Source organism: Pungitius pungitius, chromosome 12 (genome assembly GCF_949316345.1).
Source record: "Pungitius pungitius chromosome 12, fPunPun2.1, whole genome shotgun sequence".
NCBI lineage: Eukaryota > Metazoa > Chordata > Actinopteri > Perciformes > Gasterosteidae > Pungitius > Pungitius pungitius.
Window position 1 is genome coordinate 5859917 of NC_084911.1, and position 11720 is coordinate 5871636.

Sequence of the window (11720 nt, forward strand, 5' to 3'; positions counted from 1 at the left end):
ACAAATACCATTTCAGTTATTTGAAAGTTGCTTTGTAAATTACAATTTTTCCATGAACTAAATATGATCTTAATATATTAAAAAATGCAATGTTATGGATTCAATTCAAACCAGCAGTATAGAAAAGTTAAATTAGCATAATTTCTACCAACTGTGACATTAGAATACTACATTTGTACCAGTAATAATTACATACTTTCTAATACAAAGCTCTGAGCGCTGTCCCAAGAAATACCATAAGCTCTTTTTGCTGTGTTTTTACTTAAAGTAAGTCTTGCTTTGTAGTTTACTTAACACAGTTTGCGACAATGTTGTGTCGGCAGGGGTGCACCTTATAGATGGTTCCTATAGATCTGTAGCTCTCTAGCATGCGACTGCCCGCCAAAAGAGCCTTAGACTACGACTATGAATATATGAACCAAAGATGTTTCAGTTGCGAGGTGAACTTTAAAGTGTAACGTATGAGTTGAAAAAATGATTAGCTGAAAAATGTTCTTTGTCCTCTTTGACGATGATCAGTGTGCATCAGTGCAATTGATTACCACACAAGTTCATCTCCTTATGGGATATGGAGTCTGTGGCAAGATTGAAGGTTGATGACAGAGGGAGGAGACGTCTAGATAAACAGCGGGTTACAAGGAGGCGGCGTCGCGGTTTGTAATTAGTTGTCTCCCTCTTCACGGATCCTGCACAGAACCTCAAGGAGAGGAATTTTTGCTGCTTTCAAAACCTGGGTTCAAGTCAACATCCACAGAAGAACACTGATGACCTTTCATTTGTAAGAAGCTTCTCGTGACTCTTCCTGGACAAGGGATTTTTTTTTTAATGAATTAGCCTTTACTTTCTATCCATCCAAGGAGCTGCAGCTAAACACTGGACCAAAACAAGGACCTCCTGAACACTTTTCAGCTGTTGGGGTAAGTGGTACGTAGTCCACCTCAGTGTAGATCAAAACCAACCGGTTATGGCCTCAAAAGTTCCACTGAGTCGAATAGCTCACCTGCTTGTTAAATCATGCTAAAATCCACAAATATATCTTTTAAAGTGAAGATATGTAGTCTTGGAAGCAGGGAGACTCATGTGCCAGAGGTCAATATTTACCTTTTTGGATTGATGTGCTTATGGTGTTGACCGTGGTCGTTGTGTGTGGAAGGATATTGACTCTGGCTGGTTGGTGTTGACTGTTGTCCTTTCAGTGTTGACCTGCTAATAAATTCAAGCCTGGGAGTTTTGTGTGTATACAAGAGCAACATCTGGTGAACAGTCCAGAACCACAAAACCCTGTTTCCTTTGAATCCAAAGTTTGTATTTATGTGTTTTCTTCTCGTGTCATCTCCACCGCTTTCAGGGCATCCTCGGAAGCTCAACACATTAATGGAGAAGACACTGACAATAGGTCTGACTCTTTTCTTAACACTCTGTGTGGACATACCAGGAGCTGGAGGACAGAAGGCCGGGGCTCGTGACGATGACACTCCGAGAGCTTCACCGCGATCTTCAGATCCAAAAGGACGCCGTTGCTCCTACACTTTCATTGTCCCACAACAAAAACTGACAGGTGCGCTGTGTTTGAAGACGCAGTCTGCTTCTTCCAACCAGTCGGAGGTGGCAGCGCTGCGAGCGGAGCTCCGACGGCAGCAGGAGCAGCTGCAGAAGCTCCACGGCCAGCTGGAGCAGGAGGGCACCCTCGCCATGGAGGTAAGAGCCCTGCGGAAAGAGAGTAACAGCATGAATTCTCGCATTGCCCAGCTCTACGCCCAGCTGCTAGATGAAGTCATTCAAAAGAAAGACCAAGCGTTGGAGCAGCAACGGGTGGAGAGTGTCCTGTTAAACGCTACAACACAGGTGAGCAGATCACTGCATCATCTACACCTCATCCTCGCTACTAAACTCATCCTGATGTCTGCTGTGCTGTGGTTGGTGTGACATGTCAGGCGCTGCAGGTGTCCAGTAACTACAGGGAGCTGGAGAAGAAATATGGAGCCCTCACCTCCATGTTGAGCTCCCAGAACCAGTTCATAGCTCGTCTGGAGAAGCAGTGCCAGTGCAGGGAATCCCCACAGGCCTCTCTGGTAGGGAACAAACCGTGGTCTGCATGTAGCAAACGTTTTAACACTGGAACTGAGGGTGTTGTTTTTGTGTTGGTCTTGACAGGTGGCGACCGAACCACCAAAAAGCCCGTCTATTGTGCATCCTAATTACAGCTCCGACGCCAGCAGAATGGCCAACGATGTTCAAAAGGACCAAAGTACTCTTCCTCTAGCGCAGGAAAAAGCGTCCGTTTCACTCCCCGCCAGTACAGCCAACTCTCCTACGGACCCTCCATTCAGTAGTTTCCCTGTCACAAAGACTCCAGGTACATCAACGCAAAGCATGTCCCCAAGACAGGAGTGCTTGGTTAGACTTAAACCTAATGTGTGCAAGAGGATCAATCTTCTGTCAGAGTTATTTAGCTGCTCCGATAAGCAGAGGCTGAAGGAGTCAGTGACCTGCTGGTGGGAGGCCTATCTCCCTGGGAATGCCTAAACAACGTCGCAAACAGCTAGCAGCTCTTATCAGAACAGAGAGGACTTTCTAACGAAGATTCGCTCTTGAACCCGGGCGTTTGTTGGATCTTTAAACGACATGGATACTGCAGTCTAGAACTCGAATGTCTGAAATGACACTAGTAGTGTGAGGTATTGTATTTCAGCTGTATTTGCATAACGTCAGCAGAACCCAAGTTTTGCAAATGCTTGTCGGGGGGGGGGGGGTGACTATTGATCATTTGCGTTGTAGATTTTCCTCTAAGTATACATTTACTTAGTGCATGTTCCTATGTTCTTCTAATCACACTGACATGAGACACTCAACATGTGTTGGGGAGGGGGGGGGGGGGGAAATTCCTCGGCTGTAAAAAAAAGATAAGCTCACATGCTGTGTTTGTGAGATTCTACTGACGCTAAGACAAACAGAATTCAAAGATCATGTTTAACTGTCACACTTGTGATTGCCCCCTATGTCTCCGAGTCATGTGCATGTGTAAAAGCAAAAAAAAAGGCATGGAGTCCATTTCAAAGGTTTCTTAGGAAAATATTGGTTTCTACTAATTAGTTGATCCCTAGAGGAGGTTGTGACAAATCTTCTACCTTTTAGAAGGGGTTTCTAAAGGCTAAGACTGTGGGCCTCAAACAAAGCTTAGTCTACTTGTTTCATTTAGCTAAACGCCTATGGGATCATAATTAGGTTACGTGTTCCCATAGAGAAACAGTTAAGCCAAGTTTCTGCTGCCAACTCAAAGGCATCTAATTCCCCAAAACACCTGTATCTCATTAACTCCAAATCAAGCATTTATGCTATTCTGTGTGATCCTTTTTGGGGATATTTAATGACATAGCATGCAGCTCCCCCGGCGAAGCCCACCTCCCACCTTGAAAGCCTTTCCCTATCAAATGGTTACAGATAGATGGTAAGCAGACCTTAGCGTCCATCTTTATATACCGTTGCACATATAACTGTGTCCCCTCTCAGGGCCGTGGCGCGACTGCCAGCATGTGCTGGAATCCGGCGAGACCACCAGCGGGATCTACCTGCTCCGTCCACAGAGCGCCAACCGCCTCCTGCAGGCCTGGTGTGAGCAGAGTCGGGCCCAGGGAGGGTGGACGGTGATCCAAAGGAGACAGGATGGGTCGGTCAACTTCTTCAGAACGTGGGAGCAATATAAGGTAGTCCTTATTTTTAGAGTGTCAGCGTGCTGATATTTTATAATATAAGTTCAACGTAGGTTGATGGGACTGTCATTAGGTTTGGTCATAAACTAAACTACGAAATTGAAATTTTCACTGGCAGGTGGCACTAAGTGGAGAGTCCGGATGATCCTTGCCACATTCTTTGCTATAGTTATTGAAATATTTCACTAAAGCCAAATAGTCAGATGAGCACTAAATTCTGTAGAATTCATCCTCTGGAGACTATGAATTCTGTGAACATATTTTCTTTTCCAATCCAACCACTAATGTTAAAATATTTCTATGGAAGATTAAAACGTTGACCTACTGCAGTAGAGTCAGGGGTAAAGAACACCTCAGAATGGATACTTTTCTCAGAGTAGAAATGTGTGTTTGTGTGTTACAGCAAGGCTTTGGAAACCTAGACGGAGAGTATTGGCTTGGCCTGGAACACCTTTACTGGCTGACCAAACAGGCCCATTACAAGCTGCGAGTGGCTCTGGAAGACTGGCAGGGCCGGCAGGTGTTTGCAGAGTATGACAGCTTCCACCTCGAACCAGAGAGCGATTGGTACAGACTGCGTTTAGGACAATACCACGGCAGTGCAGGGGATTCCCTCTCCTGGCACAACAATAAGGCCTTCACGACTCTGGATCGAGACAAGGACGGCTACACGGGTATTTGTCTCCCGCTGGTTCCGTTTGATCTGTTTGAGGCCTCCGTCGAGCCTTTTCTGTTGACAAGCCCGTTCCTCTGTTGTGTCCCCCAGGTAACTGCGCTCACTTCCAAAAGGGAGGCTGGTGGTACCACATGTGCGCCCACTCCAATCTGAACGGCGTGTGGTATCGCGGGGGCCATTATCGCAGCCGCTACCAGGACGGGGTCTACTGGGCCGAGTTCCACGGAGGGTCCTACTCTCTCAAACGCGTTTCCATGATGATCAAACCCACATGACAGTAGTGTCTTGGCAAACCCCCTAAAACATCCCAACTGGGTTCATGCACCCCCACTCTCCCACACTTAAAAAGAAGTCTGTACATAGCTGCATTAAAATTGGACCAAAGACAGAGCAGTTTGCTCACGTGTGATGTCTGTTTACAATTTATGATGTTAAATTTTGCAGTCTGAACACTGAACGGACAAAAGGGCAACTTCAACATTGTATCATAGTAATTAATAAACCACGTAGATAACAAATGGTGGCACACGCATTGTTTCAGAAACAGAAACAGTGAATTAAAAGGGAGGGATTTCACACACAGCGCGGTGAGAGAAAGAGATAATGTTAGCGAGTAAGACACGCGGGTGTTAACTCTCCGTTTCTATCGCCCTCGGATTCCTGCGTCTCTCTGTGTCTCTGACAATTTAATATGAATTATTACTCCATTAGACCACCAATACGTTTCCTCTCCCGCACCCCACTTTGGGAATCTCCTCTGTGTTTTCTTTGTACAGTGCTGAGCCAGTGGTGATGAACACTGCCCCTCCATGTTATTTGAAGATCAGTGATGTGTTTAGACTGAATAATTGCACATGTCCTGTTGTGTAATTTCCTGCCAGATATTTCATTAAATTCATTTTACACATTATATATATATTATATTTGTAATGTACTTTTAAATAAAATGATGCCCATTTCCTTTCTGAATATTTTTTTAATAAAAAGGGGGACAAGGGAATGATGCACAAAATCCCTCCGTGTCAAGAGGCATCTGCAAATGCTTCACAGAGAGGAAACTGTTAGGTTAAAAAAGTGCTAGTTTCCTGAAAACCAGGGCGTTGTATTTCCTCTTCGATTCTTTCATCACTCTAAGCACGTGTCACTGTCAGCGACTGGTTGTCACCATCAGGGCCAGCACTGGTCCAGGATTCATCGTATTCCACTACTGAAGCTGGACGCATCTGCTGGGTCATCCTGAAAGACCTGCTCACAGCTGCCATGCTAGGGCTGAAGATGTTGGGCTTCCTCATGCTTATGTTTTCTATGTGTGGTGAGTGAAATTTACTCATGTGTGTAATTGTATACAATCATGTATATACTTTTGATCGGATGCTGTTATAGATAATGTATAGGATTAAAAATGGAAAATGTGACTTTAAAATAATTAAGCGTGATTTCATTAAGTGTAAGTCAAACGTTGCCATTTGAAATGGGTGAGGGTTTATTTTTTGGTGGTTAGAAGCTTCCTCTATAGTGGCAGGGACAGTTGACCTGTGGCCATTTTGGGAGGAGTTAAAGTTTAAATTGATGAAAAACGTCTCCCCGTCATGACGTGTATAATGTGTCAATGCTAAACTGTTTTTTATTGGACAATTGGAAAGTTTGTATGAATAAGGATTCTTACCTCAAGATCGCTCTCCATGGTGTGAATATCTAAAGCAATAAAAAGCTTTTGCTTGCCTCTTCAGATGCCGCTGAGCTTAAAAACCAAACTGAGGATGTCTATGGGAATGAGGGTGATCACGTCACCTTGACGTGTGAAGCTGAAGGGCACCCTGCTCCTGCCTTTAGCTGGTCACTCGATGGGAGGAATTTAATGGAGACCGAGAGTAACCTCAACGTCACTATAGCAGCCAATGCAATGTACATCTGCACAGCTACCAACTATCTGGGAAACACAACTAAGCACATCAACGTCTATGGGATCAACACAAACGTGATGGGAGCCCCTTCAGCCATAACCACCCCTGACCCATCAAGACAAAGATGTACCGGTAGGCTCTTTTCCATTAGCACAGATGTAAAATATGTACCACCAATATCTTTGTTGATCAACTTATTTCATCCCGTCACTGTTTACAAAAGTTAGGATCATCATAATACTTTAGCAAAACTTTCATACACATTTCCCAAAGTTGAAAATAATGACAAACGTCTCTCCGTCATGACATGTATAATGTGTCAATGCTAATCTATTTTTTTTTGGACAATTGGGAAGTTTGTATAAATAAAGATTTGTGATGGAGCGCTGTTATTACAAAGAAAACATGACAGCATACTTTAAGCCAGAATTCAACCTTACCCAGTTCCTTAGCCACCAGAGTGCAGCAAAGTTTACTTTGAAAGCTCAATAAAAGCGTTCCCATGTCTATCAACAGATGCAGACAATCAATGCCATGAGGAGCTCATCCTGAATCCGCCTGAGGTTCTTGAAGAATATGGAAACACAGTGTTTGTCAATTGTTCCAGTGCAGACAATGGTGTTGGGATGTATTGGAAGGTTGGAGAAACAGAATCACCACCAGAAAATGAAACTAGTGCAGTGAGGGAATTAACTCTCTCAGACTGGTATGTAACTGCAGAGTGCATAAAACGTCTGACTGAAACTTCTGTCTGCCGCAAAGAGCTTAAAATCACAGTATACCGTAAGTTTAATTTTAATGAGTAGTATCTGATGGAAAAAAATAGCAAAAGCAATAATCAGTATTTCATTTTGTTTTGGTAGAGAATCCAGAGGAAGTCATTTTGTTTCCGACGAAGCATGCAGCTGCGTTGGAAGGCACACAGTACGAGCTGCAGTGTGATGTTGTCAAAGTTGCTCCTGTGCAACACCTGACTGTGAGGTGGTACACAGGCAGTGAGACACACATCAAGACTGACAACTTCACACAATCAAAAGCAACCAAAGGACTGGCAAATGAGTCCTCCACTCTGGCAGTCATCCTCAGCAGAGCAGATAACGGAGCTCAGTTTCGATGCGAGGCTCAGCTGGATTTTGGGGAACTTGAATCACCGCCTCCGGTTATTTCAAGCGTACACACGGTTTCTGTGCACTGTAAGTAAACTCTTGTTGTTCCCAGATAAACAGATTGATTTTTTTTCCTCAAGATCGCACTCCATGGTGTGAATATCTAAAGCAATAAAAAGCTTTTGCTTGCCTCTTCAGATGCCGCTGAGCTTAAAAACCAAATTGAGGATGTCTATGGGAATGAGGGTGATCACGTCACCTTGACGTGTGAAGCTGAAGGGCACCCTGCTCCTGCCTTTAGCTGGTCACTCAATGGGAGGAATTTAATGGAGACCGAGAGTAACCTCAACGTCACTATAGCAACCAATGCAATGTACATTTGCACAGCTACCAACTATCTGGGAAACACAACTAAGCACATCAACGTCTATGGGATCAACACAAACGTGATGGGAGCCCCTTCAGCCATAACCATCCCTGACCCATCAAGACAAAGAAGTACCGGTAGGCTCTTTTCCATTAGCACAGATGTAAAATATGTACCACCAATATCTTTGTTGATCAACTTATTTCATCCCGTCACTGTTTACAAAAGTTAGGATCATCATAATACTTTAGTAAAACTTTCATACACATTTCCTAAAGTTGAAAATAATGACAAACGTCTCTCCGTCATGACATGTATAATGTGTCAATGCTAATCTATTTTTTATTTGGACAATTGGGAAGTTTGTATAAATAAAGATTTGTGATGGAGTGCTGTTATTACAAAGAAAACATGACAGCATACTTTAAGCCAGAATTCAACCTTACCCAGTTCCTTAGCCACCAGAGTGCAGCAAAGTTTACTTTGAAAGCTCAATAAAAGCGTTCCCATGTCTATCAACAGATGCAGACAATCAATGCCATGAGGAGCTCATCCTGAATCCGCCTGAGGTTCTTGAAGAATATGGAAACACAGTGTTTGTCAATTGTTCCAGTGCAGACAATGGTGTTGGGATGTACTGGAAGGTTGGAGAAACAGAATCACCACCAGAAAATGAAACTAGTGCAGTGAGGGAATTAACTCTCTCAGACTGGTATGTAACTGCAGAGTGCATAAAACGTCTGACTGAAACTTCTGTCTGCCGCAAAGAGCTTAAAATCACAGTATACCGTAAGTTTAATTTTAATGAGTAGTATCTGATGGAAAAAAACAGCAAAAGCAATAATCAGTATTTCATTTTGTTTTGGTAGAGAATCCAGAGGAAGTCATTTTGTTTCCGACGAAGCATGCAGCTGCGTTGGAAGGCACACAGTACGAGCTGCAGTGTGATGTTGTCAAAGTTGCTCCTGTGCAACACCTGACTGTGAGGTGGTACACAGGCAGTGAGACACACATCAAGACTGACAACTTCACACAATCAAAAGCAACCAAAGGACTGGCAAATGAGTCCTCCACTCTGGCAGTCATCCTCAGCAGAGCAGATAACGGAGCTCAGTTTCGATGCGAGGCTCAGCTGGATTTTGGGGAACTTGAATCACCGCCTCCGGTTATTTCAAGCGTACACACGGTTTCTGTGCACTGTAAGTAAACTCTTGTTGTTCCCAGATAAACAGATTGATTCTTTCCTAAAGATCGCTCTCCATGGTGTGAATATCTAAAGCAATAAAAAGCTTTTGCTTGCCTCTTCAGATGCCGCTGAGCTTAAAAACCAAACTGAGGATGTCTATGGGAATGAGGGTGATCACGTCACCTTGACGTGTGAAGCTGAGGGGGACCCTGCTCCTGCCTTTAGCTGGTCACTCGATGGGAGGAATTTAATGGAGACCGAGAGTAACCTCAACGTCACTATAGCAACCAATGCAATGTACATCTGCACAGCTACAAACTATCTGGGAAACACAACTAAGCACATCAACGTCTATGTGATGAACACAAACGTGATGGGAGCCCCTTCAGCCATAACCACCCCTGACCCATCAAGACAAAGAACTACCGGTAGGCTCTTTTCCATTAGCACAAATGTAAAATATGTACCACCAAAATCTTTCTTGATTGAATATGTTTACTACCTAATGGCAGGTTGCCCCTTAGTATTGACGCCTGCTGAAATCGTGGTGAGATTTGGAGATCCAGCCTCGGTCGACTGCAGCACATCGGCCAAAGGTTTTCACAGTATGGGCTGGGAGGCTCCTTCTGGGGCCACAACGTCTAACACAAACGTAACCACCTGGAGAGTCGAAAAAATGAAGGACTGGGCCACAAAACCTTTGTGCTACATTAATAGTGTAGATGGCCAGTGTTATGTGATGCTACGAATCACTCTTTATAGTAAGTACAACTACTAAACATGATATTCTTTCAATAAGTATGTATAGTGCAAAAGACAAATTAAAATGGCAAATATTTCCTATTCAATTGTGATTGCAGTTCTATAGATGTCATTATGTTTCCCTCCCCACTTTCTTAATATTTCTTTTCCTTTGCAGAGACTCCAGACAGCGTGTCAGTGTCTGCGTTGGATCAAGGGCCGATGGTGGAGGGCACAGAGTACCGGCTGAAATGTGACATCACCGATGTGGCTCCTGTGCAGAAGCTCAAAGTGACGTGGTACCGCGGCAATGAAGCTGTGCACACAGAGTCGTTTAATGACACCACAGAGATCCAGGTCAATGTGTCCTCTACCTTGAGAGTCACACCTAAGAGAGATCATGATGGAGAACTCTTCAGATGTGAGGCTGAGCTGCACCTGGGACCAAACGGACCAGAGCGTGTACCCACTAAAACCTCATCCCCGCTTAAGGCCGTTGTGCACTGTGAGTTGTCCTCGTCTCAGACATGCTTGATTGGGTGTATGTTGATATTTCCTTTTTTGTTATTAATTCTGAAATGTGTCTTTGGTACGATATTCACAAATGGCCCTATGATGATCGCTACGAGGTCAAAGTGAACGAGATTGTCCACTGTGAAGCAGATAGAAAGACTCAGCCCAATGTCAGCTGGTGTATAGGGGGAGGGACAATAAAGGGAGGAAGAATGGACAAAGAATGATTGTGGAATATACTCACTGCAGGCAATCAAAAAACATGTGAATGCCACCCACAGGCTACCTGTTGATGGTTTTGTGTCGGTTTCATTATTTTTGGACCGATTGTCACGCGTCTCTCCACAGATGCCCCGGTCTTCACTGGAAGTTACAGCGAGGAGGTGAACGTGTTCCAGGGTGACAACGTGACTTTTGGCTGCAGTGCTGAAGGCCACCCTCCCCCTGAGATCCAGTGGAGCTACAGTCCTGGAGTGCACGTGACCGTGACCACAAGGGGGAGCCAAAAGACTATCACTGTCACAAGAGCCACGTCTACCGATGCTGGTGTTTACATCTGTGATGCTACCAATAACGTTAGGGTTGTGAGGAGAAACGTCACACTGGTAGTGAAAGGTATCATTGACTTTTTTCAGAACTATTATGGGAATATATACAGGGAAATCGATGCTGATGTAGCTGATGTAGCCATACATATTTAAACATTTTAGGGAATCAATAAGGGATGTTAAATTCATGTTTTTCTTTGTTTCTGGTGTGTCTTACAGATAGGCCTGATAGCCCCATCGCCAAAGGCCTTTGGTGGTTGCTGATTCCATTGGTGTTCGTCATCATCTTCGTCGTCATCGTCCTTGCCGACCGTTGGAAAAAACATGGACAATATACTTTCGTCCCAGACAAACCCAATAAGGATGATTCAGGCATCCCGATGACTCCTCAGTCTAAAGAGGCCACAGTTTAGCAAACAATTCCTGAATCAATCAGCCGGGGATGAAAAAGTAACCACATCAATGCAATTTGTCCTTCATGACAACAATGCAATGTTAATATTGTATGTATATTTTAACTTTGGCATAGTAAGATTTTAGGTTATTATCTACAGACTGCTTTAAAAACAACTAATTAGGAGCGGTATATTTGCCAAAATGTGCTATACTGATAAAAAAAAATGCATTTTAACAATTACTTTTATTTGTAGGACTTTAAAGTCTAACCTAGAGAACATTTTAATTTCTAATAGTTACTGCTTTAATGTTTTTGGAAACTGTACAAGCTATGTTCTGAGGAACACCTTTGCATAGAAATGTCACAATAAAGTAGCATCACTGCACAAACATAATAAACATGAATGATTTTTGAAAGCCTTATAAAAATCCTCAATATGAGTTGAATAACTCGTCATAATACCACAATCTTACAATAGCGTCAGACAGTGAGTTGTGACGATGAATTACATGCATTGACGTCTGCCTTGCTCAAGGACACTTAAAAAACAACGAAAAAATAGCCGTAAATAA

General features: G+C 43.6%; 2 protein-coding genes across 2 annotated transcripts; both read left to right on the forward strand.

Annotated features, from left to right (window-relative positions):
- The first annotated feature begins 127 nt into the window (after nucleotides 1–127).
- angptl6 (angiopoietin-like 6) lies at nucleotides 128–5346 on the forward strand. Its single transcript, XM_037476990.2, has 7 exons — nucleotides 128–917; nucleotides 1349–1845; nucleotides 1935–2072; nucleotides 2155–2356; nucleotides 3511–3704; nucleotides 4114–4384; nucleotides 4477–5346. Exons 2-7 carry the CDS (start codon nucleotides 1375–1377, stop codon nucleotides 4659–4661), a joined length of 1461 nt encoding a protein of 486 aa, XP_037332887.2. The 5' UTR covers nucleotides 128–917; nucleotides 1349–1374; the 3' UTR covers nucleotides 4662–5346.
- Nucleotides 5347–5409: 63 nt separating this feature from the next.
- On the forward strand, nucleotides 5410–11531 carry LOC119221129 (vascular cell adhesion protein 1-like). The gene is made up of 12 exons (XM_037477589.2): nucleotides 5410–5698; nucleotides 6117–6422; nucleotides 6807–7073; nucleotides 7154–7483; nucleotides 7595–7900; nucleotides 8286–8552; nucleotides 8633–8962; nucleotides 9072–9377; nucleotides 9462–9710; nucleotides 9869–10195; nucleotides 10552–10818; nucleotides 10971–11531. The coding sequence occupies exons 1-12, from the start codon at nucleotides 5647–5649 to the stop codon at nucleotides 11162–11164; spliced, it is 3201 nt and encodes a 1066-aa protein (XP_037333486.2). The 5' UTR covers nucleotides 5410–5646; the 3' UTR covers nucleotides 11165–11531.
- Nucleotides 11532–11720: the final 189 nt, after the last annotated feature.

What these genes read in the sequence shown, in the direction of transcription:
- angptl6 (XM_037476990.2), top strand. Translation starts at nt 1,375, where the DNA reads ATGGAGAAGACACTGACAATAGGTCTGACTCTTTTCTTAACACTCTGT. An exon ending in CCCTGTCACAAAGACTCCAG is followed by an intron (nt 2,357 to 3,510) that starts GTACATCAACGC and finishes GTCCCCTCTCAG; the next exon opens with GGCCGTGGCGCGACTGCCAG. An exon ending in AGACAAGGACGGCTACACGG is followed by an intron (nt 4,385 to 4,476) that starts GTATTTGTCTCC and finishes TGTGTCCCCCAG; the next exon opens with GTAACTGCGCTCACTTCCAA.
- LOC119221129 (XM_037477589.2), top strand. Translation starts at nt 5,647, where the DNA reads ATGCTAGGGCTGAAGATGTTGGGCTTCCTCATGCTTATGTTTTCTATG. An exon ending in GCTTAAAATCACAGTATACC is followed by an intron (nt 7,074 to 7,153) that starts GTAAGTTTAATT and finishes TTGTTTTGGTAG; the next exon opens with AGAATCCAGAGGAAGTCATT. An exon ending in ACACACGGTTTCTGTGCACT is followed by an intron (nt 7,484 to 7,594) that starts GTAAGTAAACTC and finishes TTGCCTCTTCAG; the next exon opens with ATGCCGCTGAGCTTAAAAAC.